The sequence below is a fragment of the Ipomoea triloba genome, chromosome 6 (genome assembly GCF_003576645.1).
Source record: "Ipomoea triloba cultivar NCNSP0323 chromosome 6, ASM357664v1".
NCBI classification, from domain to species: Eukaryota; Viridiplantae; Streptophyta; class Magnoliopsida; order Solanales; family Convolvulaceae; genus Ipomoea; species Ipomoea triloba.
The window spans coordinates 22171377-22196249 of NC_044921.1; the positions used below are offsets into that span (position 1 = coordinate 22171377).

Genomic DNA, 24873 nt, shown 5'->3' on the forward strand with positions numbered 1-24873 from the left:
AAAAAAAAAAAAAAAAAAAAAAAAAAAAAACTACCAAATAAGTCACCTCAACTTTTGATAATTTTTATGTAAAATAATATATTATTTATTATTATTAAAGCGAGCGCGTACACATATATGTAATGGGGCTAGGTAGGTGAGGGGGGCAACTGCCTCCATTGCCCTCATCTTGATCTGCCCCCTTTTATGTGCTTAGATATGTACACTCAATGAGTCACAGAGGTGAAGTTTAGGAAAAGAGATCAGAGATCGAGTCTCATCAATAGTAGGATGGGTCAAGAAAGTAAAACAAAAATCTGGCAGCCATATAATTGAAATGCAACTGCTCCAACAAACAGGTGTTTGATGAAGCTTAGCTTTAATTATTTGTGGGCAATGAAGCAAATCCCACATTATTCAAGTATTCAACATCGTAGAGAATTATGTTGAACAACTCACGTTTGATTGTTTCAAGAAGCAAAGACAAGACACGTAACCCCACTCACAGATTGGAATTATCTCCTAATCATATTTCTTGTTAACTTATTAAAAAGAATAGGATAGTTGTTAATTCATTCAATACATTCTTCGTCACAATAAAATTAAAAGGAATATGACAAAGAGTTGGATATGATACATCTCCAATTCCATGAAATATTGTCACAAAATAAAAATAAAGTAATTAATAAATATAGTGTAAAAACAACTTGTTTTATCACACTGACTGAGGCTCGAAACCCATCCATGACCAAGTCACTTCATGCCACCACTTGATCATAAAGCCTTTGGCAATACAAACAATTTGTTAAAGCACTTATCTGAAATAGTTGTACAACATTGCATTTTTTATAAAACTACCAAAAAAATGTAATTTATTAAATTTATATATATAACTCGATACTTCTTTTTCAATATATGCAAATCTGATCATTAATTTTTATTAAAAAATTAAACATGGTCTAGATAGAGATACGAAAAGGCAAGTTCATCATTATTTTTTTTGTCAATAAACTCCTAGCATTACTGTGTTTTCTCAGTGGTTTCTTGTTTCATCGGACTGATCGAAGTTGGAAGAGCAATTATGAAAACCAACATATCAAGTGATGAAGGGCATAACTCTTCTTGTTTTTGCCCATTATATTTTACTCTAAAATATGAGCACTCTTTTACGTTTCTTTCATGTTTATTATGTAATGCATGGGTTGCATGCATGTTCTTAATTTTGGTTTTTGCAGATGTAAATAAATGGGAAAGAGAAATAGCACCATCCCATTTCAAATATATATTACAAAAATTACATAGTTTTAGCCTAAATTATTTTTATTTACTATAATAAGTTGGGGCTGCATTGAATGATTATAGGAAAACCAAAAGGCCTCCTCCTTTGCCATGGGTACGCTGCTCTCATTTGGTACTAGCTACGTACAGGTTTATCTGCTGTTATTATGCACACGTCTCTATAAGCCAATCTTGGGAAATCAAAGGGTCATCCTATTCTTCTTCTTCTTCAAAAAAAAAAAAAAGGTCATCCTATTCACTTTATAAACCCCTAGTATTACTGGGTTTTGTCAGTGGTTTCTTGTTTCATAAGTTGGAAGAGCAATGGTGAAAAACGAAATATCATCAAGTGAAGGGGCCGGGATTACGCTTCTGGTATTTGTTCATTTTACTCTAAAATTTGAGCAGTTTTTTTTACCGTTCTTTCATGTTTATGTAATGCATGAGTTGCATGCATTTTCTTAATTACTTTTGGTTTTTGCAGATGTAAATAAATGGGAAAGAGAAATGCCACCGTCCCATTACATTGATTCTTTCTCCAAACTTGCTACAATGCTGTCGAAAGGCGGACGACAGTATTTCAAGTCCAAAACTTTTGATGCTAGTGGATATAAATGGTTTTGTTTAATTTGGTTTTCATCATATTTTGTTATTGAATTTTATAATATTTAATTTCAGTTCATTGCTAAAATGAGATGCCTTATCGTGTTATTAGGAATTTCTTGATCTATCCCGATGGTGATGAAAAGACTGATAGTAAAGGACACATCTCAGTGTCGGTCTGTATTGAAGATACAGCTACATTGCCCAAGATTTGGGCAAAATATGCTGAGTTGAAGTTTTTTATATATGATCAAGCGCGCAAAAAATACTCCATCTTTCAAGGTTATTTAATTTGATGTGTTTGTGATTTGTTTGGTTTAAAAAAAAAAAAGAGTGATCCAAGCCATTATATTAATATTTCTATTTGGGAATATTTTAGTTGGAGGATCGAGCAACTTACATGACTTCCATAGTCTGAAAACAGAATGGGGTATCACCAAATTGGTTTCTCGTGCTGCGTTTGATGATCCTGCCAATGGGTATCTTGTTAATGACAAATGTGTTTTTGGTGTTGAAGTTTTCTTGCTTGATTCTCAGTTTTCCGAAGAAAGTTTGAGCATGTGTGTGGAAGGTTACAAGACTTTTACTTGGACAGTATCTGACTGCAGCAACTTGGGTGATGAAGTTCATTATTCTTATGAATTTCCTGTGTCCTCCTTCAAATGGTTGATAGATTGTTTAATTTGGTTTTCTGATTTGTAATTTGTGGTTATGCTACTTCTGCAATCACATTTATTCATTTTCAATTCTGAATATTTTTTTTTCAGGCGGATACAACTTTCTGGTGGGGAACATCTCTCACTATGTTTGGAGCTTGTTGATGAAAAAATTAGTTGTGGAAAACATCAAGAGGGGGAAGGTATGTATGTACAGTTTTATGTATCGGATTATTTGTGGATCATTCAAATTATCTTTTGGCATAAAAGTTTTAATAATTTCTTCAATTTTGTTTTAATCTATGAAGCTTGTGGATTTATTACTCCAAAATTAAACTGGGGCTGGACTAAATTTGCGCGGTTGACTGATTTCCAAGATTTGTCAAAGGGTTCTGTCGATAGCAATTGTATCGAAATTGAAGCACGTATCATGAATATCTACACCATTAACAGTTAGGCTAGATTCTATTGTTTAGAGATATTGTATTGGAGTTTCTGTTGCTTTTACTCCAACAAGAAGCCTCGTTATGGTGCTTGGTTTTGTTTAACCGTTGCTCAATTATTTTTAAATGTGTTATTCCCTTGTTATGGTGCTAGGTTTTGTTCACTATTGCTCTGTTATTTTCAAATTTGTGTTCACTGAGCTCTGAATGAGAATGATTAAAGGTGGTTTGCAATTTAATTACTTAGTGCTAGTTAAATTTGAGATATTATGAATACCAAGTTAACATTCTGATAAACTTTGTTATGTTGCTTTTTGCCTCAATATGTTTATCATTGGAAATGATCTGTAATTGTTGAATATTTAATTATTGTCAGCTTTAATACTCAAAGAATTGAATATTCGAATATAGGCAGTAAATAATCAGATTAATATTAAATCCAAAATTCTAGATATGTTGTCCAGGTCAAATATTCGAGATATAATTTGTTGTTGAATCATGAAACTAGATTCACTTGATTTACTTTTTGATTTACTTTTTCATTGACACGGGGTATAACAGATTCATAGCTGAAGTCAGATTTTTTATTTTTTTTTAAATTAGACCACAAGTTTCTTGAGCTTCTAATTTTACAAAACACCTTTTAAGTTCATAACATACTCAGACTACACAGTTACATGTATTTTTAGCACCATTGCATCCTGCACATTCTAGTTTGTGTTCAAGCATTAGCAATCAGTAGCCTAAGTTTACAATCAGAACATGAGCTATTCAAACTACTTCCCTCACCAGAGCAGGAAATAGGATAAATATAATGACAAATAAACTCCAACAACATTGACAAATTCCATGCAGAAGAACATCTTCATTACTGCACAAATGATGTTTTTATTTTAAATATGGAATGCTGACCAATGAGTACCAAGGAAACATAATGTTGGTCACAAAAGAGGAGCTTGTGGAAGACAACAAATATACAGAGAAATCAGATTTGTCACAATAGGGAAAGCATATACAACTCACGCTTGTAAGGCATTCTGTACTTGAGTCTTCAAGACTCTCCGGAATTAATTAAAGTTTGCGATATAAATCAATGGGCATCGGTCGTTGAGTTTCCCACCTGATGCAGATATACACCTTGATGAAATTCAGAAAAAGCAGTTGCTTCTGAGTAGTTCTGGTCCCGAGAACTCTTTGAACTTTTTCATCAAGTGGTGTGCTCGTGACATAATTGTCCTGGAGTCAACAAGGCTCCTGCTGAAAGTCTAGGTCTCAACTGCAAGTGATCAAACTAGTGGGATGAAAATAATCGGAAAGTATTGTGCACTCATAAGCATATCATTATATGCAATACAACTGCAAAGACAGATAGTTCGGACATCATCATAAGACTCCTGCACTTTTATTAAAAAAAAAAATGGGAGCAAGAAAAACAGTCATTACTTCAGAGAAGTGCATTGAGAGTGCAAATTGCATATTCAGTATATAGCTTGATGATCATTTATTCCGTATGACCTAATTTCTCCCTAAAGCAAAAGAAGCAACAGCAGGTGTTTTAAGATCTCTAGGTTAGAATGAAAACAAGCAAAAGAAGCAGGAAAGGCACTTCACTCGAAAGACAACCCCGTCAATTACCAATCCTTCACTAAACAGTAGAGCATTAGATCAAGTTATGAAATACTCCGCTAATAAAAAAGTTGTCAAGTTTAAAAAACAAAGTATATAGCAAAGGTGATTCAAGCCACATGCTAAAATTTGTTGGCCGGTACTTTCATATTGCCATCTGACACGGCAACTCATTCATGAGCAGTTCTTAGCTGTTTGAACCAAATCAAGTTGCTAAAAGTCAATCATGTATGTTTTTGAGTATTAATGACTCTGTTACAATGTAGTATCTGTTCATAACTATTTTATCAACCTATTAAAGCTCAAAGAGTCAATACCAACCCCACTGGGGTTTGAACCCATGACCTCCCATATGGGAGAGCCACTTCGTGGCTTCGTGCCACTAGACTACAAAGTCATTGGCAGAAAAAAAAATTTTATATGCTCCCAAAAAAAAGAGAACAAAACTATTTACTAAGTATTATATTTAGTGGAAAAGACTGAGGCAACCCATAAGAGCAATAGGGGAAAGAATTATAAATTCCATCAAAATAAGTAGACCTGCATTTTTCTTATTTTACTCAGTATTGAACATCAACTCCAGTATTCAATCTACAGTATCAAAAGTACTACCTGACTCAGGAAAGAAAATATCATCTCATTCAGTACATAGTTGAATTGAAAAGCCCACATCATGAACCAACATACAGTGTTCTAAGACAAAAGGATAAATCTTAATCTATAGAATAGGCATAACATGATTAGAAACATTTACAGTATGTGATTAAATAGGATTTGGGTATTGAATTGGAATAAGGGTGCTAGCTTGCAATTTAACCATCAGCTGTAATACATATGTACCTTGGAGCGCCCAATCATCCGGCACATGCAATCCAAAAATGGCCTAAAAGCAACCAGGATCCAACACATGCTGTCCAATCATCCAATCCAAGACCCAAAACTTTGAAAATGATGGTTAATCATCAATATTTTATTCTTAGGTAACTATTAAGAGCATGCCTTTCAAGAAACTTACAGCATTATATTTAAAATTACCGATACACAGTTTTGGTAATTTTCCAGCTCAAGGGATAGACCGGTCTGATCTTCCTATAGGAAATGTCCATGTTCCACAAACTTTCTACTAAGGAGCTTCTCTTCTTTGTTGACTTCTGTAATCACCAGAATATCCTTCATAGAAGTCTTGCAGAGAATACCTTTCTGCCAAAGTAAGAATAAGACAAAGCAAAATAGAGAATAGAGTTCCAGCTTATCAAAATGCTATTCATTCGTATTAGCAACTAATAATGATGACAATTCTTAAAGGCTGCAGAGGTTAAATTTTTAAAGAAAACAGAATGATAAAGAACAAAGATAGGCACAGGTAGAAAATTAACTGACAGATTCAAGCTTGTATTTGTATAAGCAGGAGACAGGAGAAATTGATCCGCATTAGAAAAAAGGCTTTTAAAATAGATGAGACAATCATGGTTGATTTCACCAAAGCATGGGGCGGGTTGTAAAGTTTCCACATCATTATGGTATAGGGAAACAAGGCATGCGCAACTTTACCTCTGTTTCCAGAGACTTTCCATGACTTGAGAACCCATGGTCTAACAGTCAACAGGTGAGCACTTGGCCACTACACCAACCCAAACTTTTCATGGTCGATTTCACCAAGTGCAATAATATATGAAGATTTATACAAGGCACCAAAGTCAACATTGTCAAGTGAAATGCATTTTCAGCACAGAATGACTTTAACTGAATTCTGTACATTTCCAGCAATGGAAATGAATTTACAGGCAACTGTTTTAATTCTTAAAAAGTTTGAAGATCTGACTGTATATGAGCGAAAAGTCATTCTTCTGTTTCAATGTTATTATCACCAGATGGCAGTCGCCTGGGGTTTGTGGAGCCTGCATCAACAAGCCCTTCTGAAGACAAAGTCAATGCACCAGTTCCTGATGATGAACCCAACAAAAACTGACCAGCAGGAGCATCAGTTGAAGGTGATGGAGAGAGACTGTAAGCAAAAACTCCCATTGGGTGATCAAACTTGCAACTTGGACCAAACTTGCAGATCCCATATCGGGAGTAGAAAATACAAATTTGTTCTCCCTACAAAACACAGACAATGAAATAAAAGATCCTATTTTGGGCTTGTCCAACTCCATTATTGGATTTTTAAAAGTCTAGTCTAGATATAAAGGGCATAGCAAGAACAATTAACCCAATCATCTTTAGCCTAGTAACTATTGAATACGGAATATTACTAATACTTATCAGCAATTTATTTGTACTTATACTTTATGTTGAATATGAGCTCAAATTGGGGAGGGAAAAGGAAAAGAGGAAAATAGAACAGATTTATGCTTAGGCCCAAAAAAATGTTCCGGTGCATAATTTGGAAAGTAAACAAAACCTAGATAAGGTTAACTCTACTCTACTTACCAGCCAAGCATGCCAAATATAAGGGCACAAACTTCTGTGGGATTCAGAATCAACAAACAAGAAAATTGTTGCTTTTGCTCATGTTACAATTGGAGCATGCTTTATTGGTTATAGATTAAAGGGAATTGCTTTTTTAGTTAAACCTTAAGATAAAATACAAGGTACTACTAAGGTAGGTTTATGGGAAAACCCAGAAGCACAGCAGCAAGGACAAACTACTAATGAAAGAGTCTAGGAATGATCCCTTATAGGTATCCTGTATAGCTGCTACTCTTTACCTCCTTGAAGTAAATAAATAAACAAATAAATGAAGCATCTTGCAAAGCCAAGATCAAAGCAAACCTTTACTCCTTCCAAAGATCCAATATAGGGTGTACAGATCAACATTGCCAAATAAAATTAATGCCCATGATAAAATGTTTCCACATTCAAGAAAATTATCCACAAGGAGAACCAAAATCAGAACAGACATCTAACAAAGCACACAAGAGCTATTTACAGACTGTTACAGAGACATTATAGAAGGAAATCATATTAAGAGCTTCAAAACTACTTCAAATATATATATATATATATATATATATATAGAAGTTTGTGCAACTAGTTTATTGTTGAGACTCACACCAAATAAAATCAAGACAAATGGAGATTAACTTACTGGGCGTAGGGGAAGCCCAATAGGACTCAGCATACAATCAGGAGGAGGAATCAGTCTTTCCCTCGGATGATGGAACCTACAAACTGAACCAAACTTGCAGTCTCCAGTCTTCATGTAGAACTGGCATTCTGGTTGGCCAGGCCGTTCAGGGAATACATTCTCTCTCTGCAAAGAATAATACTCCACAGGTAAAGAACCAGCAGTATGCGAAAAATTGATCCCTTGAGATATCATGGCTGTTACCTCAATTGCACGAGAGGCTCCATAAACCTGACTGCTTCCTGCTGTTAATTTCTGGCCTTCAGCGGAAGAAACTGAACCGAGCTGACCCTAGAAAATAGCCATCAAATAAGAAATTAAAATTTATATATTCCAATAATGTTCACATACCTCATGAAATGAGACAGAAGCCCATGAATATAAGGGCATGAAAGAAACTAATTTAGTTGAAAATGCTGGTAACAAATGGAGACTTTCACAAACAATTGAGGTGTTCCTACATAACAGCCAACTTTGACAGAGCGCTTTGTTCAATTGGTAATGATCTTCTCAAAAATATTGCAACATTACAACATAAAGCTCAACACAAACATTAATCATTAGATGCCAGTTGACAGCCACAATACATGAAGCAGTAAGACATAATGCATCCTTCGATTGCGGCTATGATTTGACTATTTGAGGTCACTACTCCAGTATTCATAGAGAACCTCTTCATTTGAAAACATAAGTAGTCTTCTATCCTATCTTTCCATTTAATCCATAGAGCATTTATCATATGTCTACCATAAGTCTGCAACTTTACCCAGTTGAAATTTATAACTACTTAACTCAGTATCACCAATGCTTGCATAATATAAACTACTGCTAGGTTGAAGTCAAATCCCAAAGGACCACCAAAATATCTAGCCTTTCTTATTCCTCTTTTCTTAACCTATATAAACGATATATGGAGCTAGGATCCTAGGAGCAACATTACATAGTGACTCTTTTACTCTGTAAAAAAAAAAAAAAGACCTATTCAATCAGGAGAAGCATAATCAAGAAAAGAAATTTTGAACCATTCAACAAAAAGCAACCAAAGTAAAAGCTCACACTATATGCATATCCTGGAACTGATACCATGCCCGGAGGAACCATCAAGGGTGAGTAATTTGAAGGGCCTTGCCAACGTGGACTGGTAATAAAAGAAGGTCTTGACAGTGGATATGATAGCTGACCAGGACTAGTTGGGGAACGGACAGGTGGATAAACAGGAGAACCATGTAGAGATACCATCATACTAGATGGCTGAGGATGGTGAAATTTACAAGTGCCTCCAAACTTGCATTGTCCAGTTCTCATATAATAGGCACATTCAGTCTCATTCTGCATCAATAACAAAAAGGCAATACCATAATGTTAACTTTTCATACATAAATATATGTCAAGACAACAGTATCCTTCCGACATATCAAGCTAGTGGCATACACTTCACGCCCCAAGTGCATGGAAGATACCTAAAAGTGTAATATAGTAGTGGGTTAAAGTGTTTATCAATATTGTGGTGTTTCTTATGATCAGCAGTAATCATTAAAAGAAAAAAAAAATGAATTAAATAATGAGTTGCTCTCATGTGAGTATGCTGAAATATATATATTTTTAAATTTAGTAGCCCACAGGACATTTTGGCATTACTTGGACTTGTTTCACTTATATTGAAGTCTGGTAAATAAATTTAGCCAATAAAAGAGCATATAGAAGACCAACCGGGCGAAGTGGATAGCCCAAGACATTTAGAGCAACTCTTCCAGCAATACCAGCTTTCTCTCTAGGATGGTTAAACTTGCACGTAATTCCAAACTTGCAAGTTCCAGTCTTCAAGTAATACTGTGCAGCAGTCCAAATAGTTATTGCAAGTTAAGCATAATTTATTAAAGCTGTGGTCTCCAGCAAAGCTAGAACCTTATTGAGCCATTAAATAGCTCATAAAATACACGATTCAGGTCCTTCAGGACAAACAATTTGGTTCAGGCTATATGATTGTCTGTCTGGTTAGCCAAATAGCATAAAAACAGACATGAACTTGGGATTCAATACCTGGCATTCAGGTTGCCCTACTCTTTCTGGATATTCACCTATCATCCTTGCAGTGGCAATGGCCTGCATTTGATCCTTTGTAAGTCCACCAATTTCCCAAGTAGAAATTAAATAATACAAGCATATATAATAAGCAGTATCTTTGTAATCAACCCAATAAAAGGGAGTATTATTTAGAATAATGGCAAGCAGAAATTCAATCCCACAAAGGATCTAAGGGAGTTTAGTGTCTCAAGCAAACCCAATGTTTTTTTTCTTTTCCTTTTCCAACTATTATTTTTTGTCCATTTTTCCTTATGTTTTCTTGCCGATGACGAGAGAACATAACATATGCTCATTCCATCTAACTCACGTGCAAAAAATGGAAGACTAGTTACACATGTCAATCTTATAGGGTATCAAGTGTTCAATTATGTTTATTGCGTTTTCATCAAGAGCCCATTGCCATTTGTCACTGAAAAATCCTTGATTGATATGGCCTAAATTCATGACAATCACAGTTGCAGTTTACTCAACACTGCAGATAGAGAGGTAATGGTACAATGATACCTATATGTGGATTAAACTTGTGAAATTTCTTCTTTTTCTACTTTTGGGACTCCTAACATAAGCCCCAAGTATGACAGTCATACAAATGGAAAGTAAACTTTCTAGTGTCCCCTTTAGCCTATTTATTTATTTGCAGTTGCTTTAGATAGGTAGCCCTTACCAGTCTCCTATCAGGAGGATGATTAAATCGGCAAGTTGTTCCAAATCTACAAAGACCAGTTCTCATGTAGTAGGAACAATCTGGTTCACCATCACGGACAGGATATTGTGCAGACTCCATTGGTTGCCTTGATGTCAAGTCTATTTGCCACAAAGTGTCTGACATACCAAAAGATCAGTAATTAATTTAGCATCAACTATAACAATAATGTAATAGATATTGTTTCAAATTAAATGAACTCACTTCTATAAATTTCTTAAAAATCTTGTAAGCTCTACATCTTTTAAAATCAACTACCATGGATATTACTCTATCTACGGATTTACAAAATAAACTCATAACCAATACAAGAAATCTAATTCTGTAATTCAACTGCAAAAGATTGCAAATACATTAAATTTCAAAAATTCAAACAACAAGGAGTTCCTCATTTAAATTAGTAAAATGTTGAGGTTCAAGCAAGTGGCAGAAAATCTGGGAAGTTTGCATTTATAGCAGAAAGCATAATTACCATGAAACAAAAAGGAAAAAAGAAAAGCTCTTGCATTCATAGAGAAATTTTCCTTTAAATTTCAGAGCTGTCCTGTGCGCTTCCTATGTGATTCAGAAAAGAGATTTGCATTGGATCCATAGAATGCTAATATCATGTTCAAATTCTTTAGTGCAGTAAGGCTATCATTCCTGTACGGATTTTTATTTTTTTTCTATGGACTCGAAAAGAAAACAACAACAACAATAATTAAAAGACAATGATAAAAGCATGTTATTTTTCTTTTCTAAATACGGAGTATAAAAATATAAACTTTACAATGGGAACAAAACACTGACATCAATCTCGGGAAATATCAAATATCAAGCAGCAATCTCTCTCTCTCCCCCTCCTTCCCTCTCTCTCAGTCTCTCTCCCCCCTTTATTTAACCCCAGTTCTCGATAAGCAACGAAATCCGCGTGGATTTATACTGAAATGACAAGAGTGTCATCAACTTTCAGCTCTAATCTCACCTCAAAATGAAAAAACACGCACACAATATAGATAAATAGATAGATAGATAGATAGAGAGAGAGAGAGAGAGAGAGAGGAAGGAACCTTGGTCGAGGGATGAAGAAAAAGAGGAAGGTCCTTCGCTGACAGACTCCCGGGAAACAGAAATTCCGGCAGCATCAAAATCCATCATATGGAAGAACATGAAGGTGATTGGGATGAGGAGGAGAGGAGGAGGGGGAGAGGCGCTCCTTCTTCCATCAGCAACACCGCAAACACGCCGGAATTTCCATTGATCCCGGCACCACCACCACCAAACGCTGCCCCGGTCGGTCCCCTTGATCAAATGTTGCTAGCAAGGAGACGAGAAGAAGGAAAGGGAAACAGAAGCAGAACGACAAAATAGGAAAAAGAAAAGAAAAATTGAGAGAGAGAGAAGAAGCGTTCTCTCCTCACCACACAAAACCAGGGGAGAGAGAGAGTGAGTGAGTGTGAAAGATAGAGAGAAGATGAAAGAGAAGAGAATCAAAGCCAACCATCCAGTCCCAAACAGACACACTTCACAGAGAGAGAGAGAGTTCACTATTTTTACCCTCACCCCTGCGTCACAACGCCCAACGCTCTTCGTCACGCCACTCGCGCGCGTATCTCGCCCCGCCACCTTCCCTTTTCGGATCCGGGTCATTGTACATTTGTTCCTCTTTTTTTTTTCTTTTTTTTTTTGAGTAAAGAGAGTAGTGATGTCAATTTGTCCTGTCTCCGACAAGAATTTTCAATCTCATCCGCCGATAATGGGGATGGAAAAAGCTTTCGGGAACGGGGACGGGGATTCCTTGTCCCTGCCTACCTCGTCCCCGAATCATTATTATAATATATGTATTAGAATTAAAATCGTAGTTTTAAAATTAAAACTACAATAGTTTAAGATTTTGACTAAGAATTAACTGGGGACGGGAATTCCACGTCCCCGCTTAATTCTCCACGGGAACGAGGATGGAGATGGGGACAGGGAGTATACTCTCCGCCCGCCCCATTGCCATTCCTAAAAGAGAGCTATGCCTTGGGGTTATCTGATTTTACGGATGGTTGCACTCCTCTGGCATCATGAGCAAGAAGATCAACCAAACCCTACATAGCGTCATCGAGGACTTAGGAACATTTTGCTTTTGGTTGATTTTGAATGGAAAAAAATAATAATCTGTGATGCGTAGTTGCCAAAATTCTTGCTTAATGTGTTACTTAATGATCATCCCAACAAAATTAAACCCTATTAAAAGTGTTGGTTTTACTACATGAACTCTTAATAATTACTCTCTTGTTTTTTTCTTAATGTGGCGAATAATGATAAATTATTGGGATAGAAACATTTTAACAGATCTATTTGAGAGTAGGGATGCAGATCTAATTTTGAAAATTCCCATCTCCCTAGACTTTTTTGAGGATGGATGGTATTGGTATGGGGATGTTCGGGATAATTACAGAGTTCGTAATGGTTATAGGGTGATAGTTGGAGAAATCAATCCCCAGAGTTCGTAATGGTTATAGGGTGATAGTTGGAGAAATCAATCCCATTTGTAACGTATAAAGTAATTAATATTTTTGGTGACATAAGAATACAAAAATTCTAAACGGTTATTTTATGCATTATTTGATTTGTCTAAACTCTCAACAACAACAACAACAACAATCATTAATATACTATTATCGCATATAAACAGTCAATGAAAAACAAAATATTAAAAAACAATAGTGTCCAAGTGAATTGAAGTTTGTGATCACACCCTAAACGGTCCCACCGTGGTGCAGATTATGATTGAAAATTTGTATTCCGCAAAATAGCGGACCTCATGGACTCCCTTAAAATAATGTAGAGATAAAATCTTTAGTCGCATAAATTAATAATTATTATGATGATATATTTAAATAACAGTCTTAAATTATATTATAATATACTTTATTGCTATCTATACCTCAATCATTTGCGTGCTAATTTAAGTAAATCATACCGGATCAGAACTCAGAAGTGCACAAAGCTTATTTAGTCACAAACAACATTAATGTTTACTTAGAAAGTTAGGATGATAACAACGTTTTACTAGCCACAAAACTAACTTTTATCGTCTGATTAAGAAAGAAAGTAAAAGCATGACCCCTACACCGCATGGCAGTACATATATGCATCATAGAACAGCCTCATGTTTCTGGATTATTCCATGAAATCATCCACAGTTCATGTACAAAGACTTCTCTGATCATTCTGATGACAACTACAATCAGGCTAGCACTTCCAATCAAATATAATTTAAAAAACAAAATCTCTGTATGTTGGGGTTCTAGTAAAATTTATTAAATTAAACTAATTTTATTAAAATCATAAAGTGAATAATCGGTTTTCGTTCTATGGGTGAAGCGGTAAGGGAGCGGCAAATTACACCCCTTTATAGACAATAAAAATTAAGACAATAAGTAACAGCAACCCGCCAAGCGCCAAGTTAATCAGGCTGTTAGTAATAAAACATTTTAAAGTTTGACTATTAGCGGGCTTAATTGGTTTGAGTACATATTTAATCGTTTTCTTGAAGGATTACTAATGAAAATTGTTTATATTCTTGGAGTGAAATTTTGTTATAGAGTTAATAATCGAAATGGTCTCTTCACTATAATAAAATCATAATCATTATTAGAAGATATGCATACTTTATAATATGAAACTAACACCTCATTCCACTCTTTCGACAATAGTAATTGTGTGGACTGTCCATAAATAACATTATTTTATATATATATTTTTTTCACATGACTCAGTGCAACATATATTTTGATAACTCTTACATTATTTGGGGTTACATTTCCTATTTTTATTTATAATAAATCTGGGTACTGTAGTTTTAATATGGTACGGAGTAATCCATTTTGTCATTCAAGGAAAAAAAAAGTGGATTGTTATCCATTTTCACTCCTAGCGAGTAGCGTCTATGTGTGGTCTGCATATACTAACCTCCTTGCCGAGAGCTTCCGCCGGTGATGGATAGTATGGTGGTGCACGGTTTAGCACCGCCGCATATGCGGCCGCCGGTCCATGACTTTAGAAGAGGCCCTTTCGCTAAAACTACAAACGTAACAACATCTTCCAACAGCGTTATACAATTGCATCATTCCCAATTTCACTTCAATTCACAGAAACGACTATTCATTGGGCCCAGCAGCGATTCGGGTTGTTCTTCCAGTTTCGCGCTCCATTCCAATGTTTCTTCTCCAACTGCTCGTAAGTATCCTGTGAATTTTCTGTATAATCTGCTGCTTTAATTAATTAACTGAATTTTATTTCATTACAATTATGTTTAGTTTGACAGTATAGACTGTAGAGCTCATAAAGAACACAAATTACCATATTGATTTTCATTTGTGTAATGGATGCGTCATTAGGTCTGCCGTTTCTTTATTATTATTATGCTTGGTATAGCTTATTTTAGAGCTTATAACTTATTTTTTTTTGATAATAATCTCTCGAGACTAATTCATTGAATCATAAGCGTAAACGTTTACAAGAAAGATTAATGGAATGGACAAACATTCCTTACAGTCAGACATAGAAACAAATTTCCAAACAATGTTATCGAAAACTTGAATCGCTTTCACAAATTTGAAGCTGAAGTCGACAGGAGCACTCCAAGCTTCTTTACTGTCAATAGTAATTTGGTCAAACATAACGAAGGCATACTCTAGTTCAAAAGTCGTTGACACCACCCGAGTATCAATCTTCATTCTTTTGTGGTTCACATACGCCATGACCAATTATCGTTCTACGTACGCTTATAACAAGAACTCGGCAAAAAAACGAGAGGGAATAAACTCACAAAAGAAGCGAGAGGGAATAAACTTGCTAAAGATGCGAGAAGCAACAAATTCGATAAATAAACGAAAGATATAATAGCAACAAAACTTACTAATAAAAAAACAACACTGCTTTGAATCAAGAAAAACCACTCCTTCCTACTTCACCTTTTGCAAAATCCAAAACCTTCTTTTCCTTATTCAATGGTGATGTACTTCTTGACAGATCCGAAGTTGGGGAAGAGGAATAATGTCGGAAGGGAAGGAAAAGGGGCGGCGATAGCCGAAGAACACGGCGACAGTGCGAGATTGTAGGCGTGGTGGATGGCGATGAGGGAGGCGAAAATGGAGAGGAGAGGCAGAGAGAAAAGAGCAAAAGAAAATAACAATCGTGAAAAGGAGAAGACGCCGCCTCCGCTAAGCATGCGGAGGCGGCGGTTGCCGAACCAAGGAAAAGAAGAAGCAAAGAGTTTAGAGAGAAGGAGGAGCCTTAGCTTATAACTTATTTTAAATTACAAATAAGCTATATGCTTTGTTTGGTAAAACATGAAAACTTAAAATAATAGTTAAACACATACTCAAAATAATGTTCAAAATAAACTCATGACTTTTTATGGCATCTTTATTAATTTACAAAAATGGTAATATCTACCCTTCATTAATCAAAATCCTAATATTTTAGTTTATTCTTTTACGTATTTTTACACTTATTACTAATTCAACAATTAATTTTACTAAACACTTTAATTTGAATTAGTTAGCTTATCAGTTACTAGCTTTTCAGCTAGGCTTGCCAAATAGAGCCGTACTAGTTCTATATTATTTTTGTTGTGGTTATACTGTATCTGTATTAGTATGGAATAATGTGATGTATGGTTCAATTGAAGGTGGGTGCACAGTTTTGTTTGCGACACCTGAGGTGGATGCAGTCAGCAGCAATGAAACAGCGACAAGGGAATGGGCTATGCAAGGTAGCTACGCCATTCGAACTACCTTATCTGTATAATTGTTCTATTTAGTTGTGTTGTACTCTACTAGTATTTCTCAAATGCTTTGATGGTTGGATAACAGATTTCTATATTTTAAGAAAGGATGTCGAGGTTGTCTCACAACGTGTCGAAGAAATTAGGTCTGCTGCAGGGCTGCAACAACTGGAAGGAGACATTGCAGCTCTAGAAGCAGCAGCAGCAGATACCGCTCTCTGGGATGATCGTGCTAAAGCTCAACAGACACTTCAGGCTTTGACTGATGCCAAAGAAAAATTAAAGCTTCTCAATGACTTCATGACACAGGTTTGAACTTCTCATCCCTTTGCTCTGTCAATTCGTACTGAGCAAGGACAACTGGTAGCTGCATGGTTTCCGTCCAAAACATAAGGAAACCTACAGTTGAACTGTGTCAAAAGAACACTTCAATGTGATCAATGCTTAATCCTGGTGCAAAATTCTTTATGCTTGTACACTCAATTGAATTTGCTCTGGTTCACACCAACGTTTGATGTCCTTGCAGAAGAACATAGTACATAAAGTAGGACCTATTCAATGTCAATGGCCTTATTTATGCAATGTAACTTTTTTCTTGCTCTTATCCATACCTTTATAATTTACGGAGTATTTGATCATCTATTTCTGCTTATAAATGGTATGCAAATTATGTTGAGAAATGGATAAAGATCAGCTAAGTATTTTTCTTCCAGTAAGGTTTCATTGGCAACATAGACAATGATTAAGTATGATTTATGAAAAGGTCCCTACTTCTTTACAGCAAGTGCAAACGATAGTAGGATTCCTTCTTGGGATTTATATCTTGCTTCGATCTGTCTACTTATTTTGGTTAGGAAAATTTGCATTTTACAGAAACCAATATCCATAATTTTGAGAGCAAAATATGGTCTCCTGGGATCTTTCTGTTTCCTTGTTTCACCTACCAGACCCCTAAAACTTGGAAATAAACAGTTCGTGACATTTCTCTAGAGAACATTGCAATCTTCGAAACATTAAGTATCTGATTGACAACACATAAGAAAATGAGTGCAAGGATAAGTTATATGGTAGTGGAGGTGGGTGATATCAACTAGTCAGCAAGTAAATTAGGTGTAGTATTGGATAGATTGGACTGTCTCATTCAAGACTGGACCTGTGTGGTATGCCATTGTGGAAATATTTTGGAGATTAGCAGCACTGAAGTGACAATATTTGTCTTGTGGAAATAATTTCAATATTGAATGCATCAATCGTATCTTCTTCTTTTTTTTCATAAGTCTCACTCTATCTATTTGTACAGGCTTATGGGGCTTTTTGCTGATGAATTTGAATAAAATTTGAATATAATATTTTAGTAGCTTGATTTATGCAGTGGAACTCATAGATTATGTTAAATTTGAAATTTTCACATTTGCAGGTTGGTGATGCAGAAACAATAATTAACCTTACTGAGGAGATGGACTCCATTGATACAGGGCTTCTTGAAGAAGCTGCTGGTATTATTAAGGAATTGAACAAAGCATTGGATCTTTTTGAGCTGACTCAGCTTCTATCTGGGCCCTACGATAAAGAAGGTGCTGTTATTACCATTACAGCTGGTGCAGGGGGCACTGATGCACAGGTAATATACTAATACTGAATGTGATGTAAGGACTTCAATATTTTTAGTTTATTTAATTATTTATTTAGTTATTTAGTTATTTTTTTTATTGGATTCTATAAATTAACTGGACCTAGTTGATAACAGGTTTGTAATTAGCTTCAAATTAATTGTTTATCTTGCTACAAACCATAACTTAATGAAGAAAAGCACACCTATGAACTGAGAGTATTCGAATTCATCATAGCTCCTAGTCTCCTACCAAGTGGAAATATAAACAACCATCTCCATCACCAAAAATATAAGCCTATGCCACTTCAAAAAGTAGTTACTACAACTGTTATGCATGACTTGGGAGTTGGGATTTCCAAGCTAATATCTTTGAGGATCCTCCTTCAGGTCCAATTTTAATCAGTATTGCATGCAATTTGTTCTTTTTATAGTGTCTCATGTCAGAATTTTGACTTGAATAGACGTGGTCTATCATTTTTAGATAAAAGATTGATGATATAGTTCTTGTGTTACTTTGTGAATATTTTGATGAATTCCAGTGCAGGATTGGGCTGACATGCTTCTCAGGATGTATGTGAGATGGGCAGAGAAGCAGCGGTACAGAACCAAAGTAGTTGAGAGGTCTCCTGGAGAAGAGGCTGGGATTAAATCAGCTACAGTTGAAGTTGAAGGTCGATATGCATATGGTTATTTATCTGGAGAGAAAGGAACCCATAGAATTGTGCGACAATCTCCTTTCAATGCTAAAGGCCTTCGCCAGGTAACCATAGTGTGTTAATTCTCGGTATCCTTGTTAACTAAAATGTACGGAGTAACATTGTTGATATGTGTTTGGTAATTTTTTCGAACTAGTATCCTGTACATGTTAGGATCCTGTATAATAACAGAGTAAAAAATTTACATATTTAGTTTCTGTGTCAGTTCAAAGCTTTACATTTTCCATCATATCCTGCATTATCACCAGCTACGGGCAAGCATTTAATGTACCTTTCATTATATGGATCCCCTGTTTTACTGTTGCTATAGTAACAAATGCACATCACAGGAATTTTCAAGGCCAAACTTTCACTAATTTCATTCTTTCTTCCTCTCATCCCCCCTTTACAGATTTTGTTGTTTAAGAGCTCATTAACTGTCTGTTTATGAATGTATTTTCCCTTCTGTCCCTTCCTCGCCTCACTTCTTCTGCACTTCATTTTTTCTCTTTCATTGAAGAGGTTGGGGATTGGGGTGCTCTCCCGTTCTCCTTTAAAAAATTTTGATGTCAGATCATTGGATCAACTGTAACTCATGTTGGTTCTCTGCAGACAAGCTTCTCCGGTGTTGAGGTCATGCCTCTTCTTCCCGAGGACTCAACAGATGTCGAAATACCAGATGAAGACTTGGAAATCAGTTTTACCAGAGCAGGCGGGAAAGGAGGTCAAAATGTTAACAAGGTTGAAACAGCAGTGCGCATTACACATATCCCCACTGGTGTAGCCGTCCGTTGTACAGGTTTGCCCCACAAAACTTCTCTTTTTTTCATTAATTATGATTCCATATACCCTTCTCTACTGCTCTGTAAAAGAAGAGATATAATTATCATGTCCCTGTCGGCATGTTTCCATAATATGCCATTTTAATGATCTGATCACGTATCTTGTGAAATTTAAAATGCTGAACTTCTTCAGAAGCTATTCTGCAATTCCAAATAATCACTCCGTAGATCTTTTGGTAGCCAAACTATTTGATCTGGTCTCTTGATTGAATTAACTATGATCTTGTCATGCAGAGGAGAGAACACAACTAGCGAACAAGATAAAGGCTCTGAGCCGATTGAAAGCCAAACTGCTAGTCATAGCCGAGGAACAAAGAGCGTCTGAGATAAAACAAATAAGAGGGGATGCGGTGAAGGCAGAGTGGGGGCAACAAATACGGAACTACGTGTTTCATCCTTACAAGCTGGTGAAAGATGTTCGGACCGGGTATGAAACTTCAGACATCACTTCTGTAATGGATGGAGAGCTAGATCCCTTCATTAGATCCTTCCTCAAGTACAAGTACAGCATGTCAATGTCTTCTGGTGGAGAGTAGATTCTGTGCAAAGTTGAGTAGTCTCATCAGCCATCAGCACTCCCCAAAAATCCACCAAAGTGGGGATGCCATGGAAGTTTTGGTGTATCAATCAATTGCAGTGTGATGAAATAACCATTTATTATTTATATAATAATAGGGAAATATACCATTTGGTGTGTGTTCATGGTGAGGTTTCACCGACTCACGACCTGACCCCTTTGATCGATGTTCTCAAAAGAAAAACTTATGTCAATTGCATTTTATTACTTACTAAAATTCCTTCTTGTTGGGGACAATTTCATCTAAATTGGTCAAATTATTAAGCTCGGTAATTATAAGGTTACAAGTTGAATTTTCAGTGAGAGTTTTTTTAGTTTGAACCAGTCAATTATGGATTATTTAAGCTGATTTATTTTATTGTGGTCTTTTGCTGATTAAGATTACAAGGTAAGGTGATCATCTTTGGCTCTGAGTAATAACTGTGAGTTAAGATAAACGTAATAATTTTAATATAATTACAAGATAAGAGTACATTTTATGGGCAAGACGCGATTTTCGGATCAAATTTATATTAGTCTCTGCTTGATGCTGGGAAGCAAAAATTATATATAGAAACAGTACCAGCTAAAAATAAATTTGCAATCCTTTTTTTTTTTTTTTTTAGTACTACAATTTACATCCCTTCGTAGATACTCCGTAATTTAATTGTACGAAAACAATTTGGGTGATATTCTGAGCGAGGGGGGTTTGTAATTTCACATACCTTTATATAACTGGTTTAAGAAAAAGCTCTCTTGCTCCATCAAGCTCTATGGAACGACGTTACTAGCTCAAGCTATTGTGGGTGTTTAACCAACTTGCATAAACATCCTAGAGAAGAAGCTCGAAAAGCTCCTAATATGGAGGTATCAAATCTTGTGTTCATATTCTTATTTACATATGCACAATTTTTTTTGTTTGCTTTTGCTTTTGTTTCGGCAGAATTGAGTTAATTTTTGGTGTTCCCCTTAGGCGCAGATGATTTTGGAGTGTCTCAATTTCTGGAATTGATTTCTATTTCATTATTCAGTAGTTCATATCTCCAATTAGTGCCGGTTGAATGTGTTTATGGAGATTTGAAACCTGATGATGATATCGAGTAGTTGAATGAGCAGAGAAAATCCTTGAGATTTCAAGTTTATTATCATATGTCAAGCATTTCGATTTTGAGATCCATTTGAATTTGCAATACGGTTGTTGAGCATTCCAAACTCCAGCTACAACCACTTTAATCTCCCAATCATCCCTGTTAGGAAATTGTAATTCATTCTTAGAGATTAAAAAAAAAAAACAAAAAAACTAATCTATCAACACTTGGAAAATGGATTGAATTGTTTCAACAGGTCTATTGTACATTATATAGGTAATTTTAATTTTAATTTTGATTTTTTTGTTTGTTTTGTTTTGTTTTGTTTTGTTTGTGTTTCTGAACAGTTAGGAATTTGATTAGTCTTTTCATAAAATTTTAATAAACACCACATAATTAATTGCAGTTCTCTACAAACAATAAGATATGAAAATTGATTATGCTTTTAATTTTTACCTTCTTGCAATTACCAGTGATCTGATAATAGCTCGCTTCGTTTAAGTTTCTTATAACTTATCTATTTCTATGATTTGTAATTGTTGTTGTCATTTCAAATGCTGATGGACTATAAGGATTAAAAAAGCTGTTCCAATGTGTGCACTGAATGTTGCAAAAACAAACTCAGTTTCTCTCTGCTTCAAGTTTTAAATATTTATATATGATATGATGTCAACTGCTTGTTGTTTGGTTCTGGCTGACATTTTATTATGGTTTTTGGGTTTTCTGTTGTGTGCTGTATACTCTGGGTGCTGCCCCTTGGTATTTTTTAATGACATCTTATTCTTTAAAAAATCATTTGTGGTTTTTATTGCTTAACACTGCCTTTGATCTAAATTTGGATTTGTTCTGGTTAATACCCCCTTGGTGCTTTGTTGAATATATTTGGTGTTTTTTCATGCAGCATGTCTCTTCATTGGAGCCCTCTACAGAGACTAAAAAAAGTGAAGGTAATTTTTTAAAAAAAATTATTTTTAATTAAAATGAAGGAGCAGAGTTAATCACTGCATTCGCCTCGAGTTTGATAGATCTTAAAATAATTTTTTCTATTTTGTAGTTAGTTTGGAAGAAAGTCTATGGTTTTCTTTGAGATGTTCATATGGATTGAGCATTCTGGTGCATTAAACTCGTAGTATTCACCTGCTTCTTACCATTTTGATCTGTTAGCTCACACATTTCCTTCTTGTGGTAGTGTTTATATAGCCTAGTGAGAGTTACTTTGATTATCTTGTGCTTTGAGCAATCAAACTAACTACCCATTTCCCTATTACAATCACATCAATGAGGTCAAACATATGAAATGGAGAAAGTTACTTTTGCTGTGAACCACACTGATTCACCTATGTTAAACATTTATCCGGGATTATCTATGAATCTGGGAATTCAGGTAGAAGGAACTTGGAGAAAATTGGTTGAACGACAAAGGAGCTGAGTTAAAACTAGATTCCTTTGATAACTTTGAAGAGAATCTTGCATAAATATATTAATATAGGCAGATATATAGACACACACATACATAAGCATATAAATATGTGTGCTTTTATTCTTTGTCAGATATATAAACATATATATGTGTGTGCTTTTATTCTTTGTCAGAAGATACAAAGACAAACGATGCCACTGTTGCATCAGAGTATCACAGTAGCAGCATGAAGAAGGCAAGGTTACATTCGACACTAGGTGCTCTTCTTAATGATCCCATACTCGCTGATGTGCCGAAGAAACCATCACTTTCTGATGTAGACACTCTTATAAGCTTGGAACTTGGAAGTGCCATGCGCATTACCATCCTTAAGTTGGACAACACCTCCATTGGTACTTAAGATCTCTCCATTGTCAGCCTCTCATATGCATTGAATGATGGATTTATAAATGAATTCCTGTGTGATTTGCTTGAAGATGTGGCTGTATTGAATTCTGCAACGGTTAAAGAATTAAAACAAGCAGTTAGGAAGAAAATTGAAGAAATGGAGGATTCCAAGATGGGCCATCGTCACATTTCTTGGTATGTGGTTTAGAATTGCACAGCACCACCATATGCAAATTGATGTTGATTTACTGTCTGCTCATAATTCATTATAAGAGAGCCCATTCTATCTTTCTGCATATTTTCCTATTTGACCACATATTCTTATTTTGAAAAATATCAGACATACTGTTTTTTGTGGGAGTGCCTTTCTTTAGTTGAATTTCTTTCATCTGTATGTTACCCACTTACCCTCTTGTGGATTCAGCAAGTATCTTGTTTTTGGGATACATCAATCATACTCAAGGCCTAGTAGATGCTTGATGGTTACATTGATCCATGATATTTTAGTGTGCTTTTAACCGTTTTTACTTACCCAGAGATTTATTATTCTTGAATTGCAGGAAGCATGTTTGGGAAAATTTTTGCTTCTCATATCATAATGAGAAGCTGCTTGATGATGGTGCTAAACTTCAGGACTATGGTGTAAGGAACAATTGTGAGGTATTTTACTTAAAAACTCATAATAATCACTTTGGATAATGGATATATATAAACTTCTGCCAGTGGAACACAAATTTCTATTTTAACAAAATATATCTTTTTATTTCTACTGTAATATTCAAAGCTTTACTTTTTGCCTGCATTTCTCCTATCCACATAAAGGGAGAATCCAAAGGATTAACCCTGCGTAGTTGATTTGATTTAGTGGTTAAGTTTCTGGTCATGAATACAAAATCCTGGGATGAAATCTTACTGCCACAGCCATTTGGGCCTAAGCATGCCTTTTCCCCACAAAATGGAAAAAAGGATAAATAATAAATAATAATAATAAACAATGAAAGGTTTACCAGCTTTTGCTTTATTGTTCTGCAAAGTCAGCCATGTTGGGTAACACTTGATGATTTACAGGTACAATTTATTCCCTACATTATGTCAAGGGCCTCACAACGACATTCTAGGGGGAGAAAACACCGCTTCTTTCATGGTCTGAACAGAGTTGGGTGAACTCTGTATTGTCTCTCTGATTTGTTAATTTTATCCATAAGTGTGGCTAGATCACCTCCCTTTCTGGGAGGAAACATTGCTGTAAGGGCACACTCTCTGGAAGTCTTGAATTATCATTTCTTATTACACCACATTGCTAGACATTGTTTAAGGATTTTAATAAACTGTGCACTTCTTGTTTATGATAGGCGTGCTGATAATGGAATCACGCTGGCCACAGGTAGTAGTAAAGAAACATAATACTGTGTTTTTATACTATTCTACGTGCAATATTGTTTCTCAGTTTGGTTGCTTTTGCCAACTGATTAATTCTTGGGCTCTAATTTCACAGAATCCATGCAAGTTAGCACCAATTTTGAAGTTTGAAAAATAGAGAATGGGTCTTGTGGAATCCACTCTTGATGCCTTAATCATACTTGCTTTCTCTGTATTTTCTGAATTCTATAGCTGTATGTATAGACGCTAGAGATAAACTCTGAAGGACTAAAAGGAGAAAAACTTCTCTTTATTCTTTACAAGGTATGGATTAATATTTGTTCTATATCGATCTTGTGACTACCATTTGGAATGGTAACAGAAGTGTCATCTCACTGTATAGTAATTGGAGCCTACAATATTTACTTAGAATCCCATTTATATAGAAATATAAAATTATTGATTGGGTACAGAGAGTGGGAGGGGTCTGAGCTCTCAAAACTTGTACTAGTAGCTTGGTTTAACATTAGACAAGCAGTTTTATGAATCGCCGAACCACTCAACATTTTCGGTTTGATTATACAGTCCAAAAATGTTGATCATTTTGTTTTGTTTTGTTTAAAAAAAAAAAAAAAAAAAAAAAAAAAAAA

General features: G+C 35.4%; 4 protein-coding genes across 11 annotated transcripts; 3 read left to right on the plus strand and 1 right to left on the minus strand.

Moving 5' to 3' along the window:
• The first annotated feature begins 1581 nt into the window (after positions 1 to 1581).
• LOC116023665 lies at positions 1582 to 2973 on the plus strand. Its single transcript, XM_031264666.1, has 6 exons — positions 1582 to 1606; positions 1742 to 1874; positions 1973 to 2142; positions 2240 to 2525; positions 2628 to 2719; positions 2825 to 2973. The coding sequence occupies exons 1-6, from the start codon at positions 1582 to 1584 to the stop codon at positions 2971 to 2973; spliced, it is 855 nt and encodes a 284-aa protein (XP_031120526.1).
• Positions 2974 to 3827: 854 nt separating this feature from the next.
• Positions 3828 to 11994, minus strand: LOC116022275 (zinc finger CCCH domain-containing protein ZFN-like). Of its 4 annotated transcripts, none has more exons than XM_031262910.1 (9): positions 11553 to 11994; positions 10465 to 10622; positions 9756 to 9818; positions 9426 to 9545; positions 8772 to 9044; positions 7920 to 8006; positions 7677 to 7841; positions 5426 to 6685; positions 3828 to 4235 (listed from the first exon to the last, which is right to left on the minus strand). In XM_031262910.1, the coding sequence occupies exons 1-8, from the start codon at positions 11650 to 11652 to the stop codon at positions 6425 to 6427; spliced, it is 1227 nt and encodes a 408-aa protein (XP_031118770.1). In that variant the 5' UTR covers positions 11653 to 11994; the 3' UTR covers positions 3828 to 4235; positions 5426 to 6424. The 4 variants fall into 4 exon arrangements, with proteins under 4 accessions (XP_031118770.1, XP_031118768.1, XP_031118769.1 ...); XM_031262908.1 differs by having other exon boundaries at positions 5426 to 5785; positions 6137 to 6685; positions 7677 to 8006; XM_031262909.1 differs by having other exon boundaries at positions 5426 to 5525; positions 5601 to 6685; positions 7677 to 8006.
• A 2372-nt stretch (positions 11995 to 14366) lies between these two features.
• LOC116022809 (peptide chain release factor PrfB1, chloroplastic-like) lies at positions 14367 to 20277 on the plus strand. Its single transcript, XM_031263690.1, has 7 exons — positions 14367 to 14712; positions 16169 to 16252; positions 16353 to 16573; positions 17682 to 17885; positions 18421 to 18636; positions 19184 to 19370; positions 19648 to 20277. The coding sequence occupies exons 1-7, from the start codon at positions 14472 to 14474 to the stop codon at positions 19947 to 19949; spliced, it is 1455 nt and encodes a 484-aa protein (XP_031119550.1). The 5' UTR covers positions 14367 to 14471; the 3' UTR covers positions 19950 to 20277.
• A 330-nt stretch (positions 20278 to 20607) lies between these two features.
• Positions 20608 to 24602, plus strand: LOC116023288 (U11/U12 small nuclear ribonucleoprotein 25 kDa protein). Of its 5 annotated transcripts, none has more exons than XR_004099401.1 (8): positions 20608 to 20836; positions 21959 to 22004; positions 22654 to 22869; positions 22954 to 23059; positions 23425 to 23524; positions 23933 to 24109; positions 24217 to 24248; positions 24360 to 24602. XR_004099401.1 is itself a non-coding variant. In XM_031264279.1 (8 exons), exons 1-7 carry the CDS (start codon positions 20831 to 20833, stop codon positions 24223 to 24225), a joined length of 573 nt encoding a protein of 190 aa, XP_031120139.1. In that variant the 5' UTR covers positions 20613 to 20830; the 3' UTR covers positions 24226 to 24251; positions 24360 to 24602. The 5 variants fall into 5 exon arrangements, 2 of the variants coding, with proteins under 2 accessions (XP_031120139.1, XP_031120138.1); XM_031264279.1 differs by having other exon boundaries at positions 20613 to 20836; positions 22651 to 22869; positions 23933 to 24019; positions 24217 to 24251; XM_031264278.1 differs by having other exon boundaries at positions 20613 to 20836; positions 22651 to 22869; positions 23933 to 24019.
• Positions 24603 to 24873: the final 271 nt, after the last annotated feature.

Bases quoted from the DNA above. Each gene is read 5' to 3' on its own strand.
- LOC116022809 (XM_031263690.1), top strand. From the start codon at position 14,472: ATGGATAGTATGGTGGTGCACGGTTTAGCACCGCCGCATATGCGGCCG. The intron at 14,713-16,168 runs GTAAGTATCCTG...GTTCAATTGAAG, and splicing joins TGTTTCTTCTCCAACTGCTC to GTGGGTGCACAGTTTTGTTT. The intron at 19,371-19,647 runs GTTTGCCCCACA...CTTGTCATGCAG, and splicing joins TGTAGCCGTCCGTTGTACAG to AGGAGAGAACACAACTAGCG.
- LOC116023288 (XM_031264279.1), top strand. The intron at 23,060-23,424 runs GTATGTGGTTTA...CTTGAATTGCAG, and splicing joins GGCCATCGTCACATTTCTTG to GAAGCATGTTTGGGAAAATT. The intron at 23,525-23,932 runs GTATTTTACTTA...GATGATTTACAG, and splicing joins GTGTAAGGAACAATTGTGAG to GTACAATTTATTCCCTACAT.
- LOC116022275 (XM_031262908.1), bottom strand. From the start codon at position 11,652: ATGTTCTTCCATATGATGGATTTTGATGCTGCCGGAATTTCTGTTTCC. The intron at 8,007-8,771 runs GTGAGCTTTTAC...GCTATTTTCTAG, and splicing joins TTCCAGGATATGCATATAGT to GGTCAGCTCGGTTCAGTTTC. The intron at 6,686-7,676 runs GTAAGTTAATCT...TGTGTTTTGTAG, and splicing joins TTGGGCTTCCCCTACGCCCA to GGAGAACAAATTTGTATTTT.
- LOC116023665 (XM_031264666.1), top strand. From the start codon at position 1,582: ATGGTGAAAAACGAAATATCATCAA. The intron at 1,607-1,741 runs GTGAAGGGGCCG...TGGTTTTTGCAG, and splicing joins GAAAAACGAAATATCATCAA to ATGTAAATAAATGGGAAAGA. The intron at 1,875-1,972 runs GTTTTGTTTAAT...TCGTGTTATTAG, and splicing joins GATGCTAGTGGATATAAATG to GAATTTCTTGATCTATCCCG.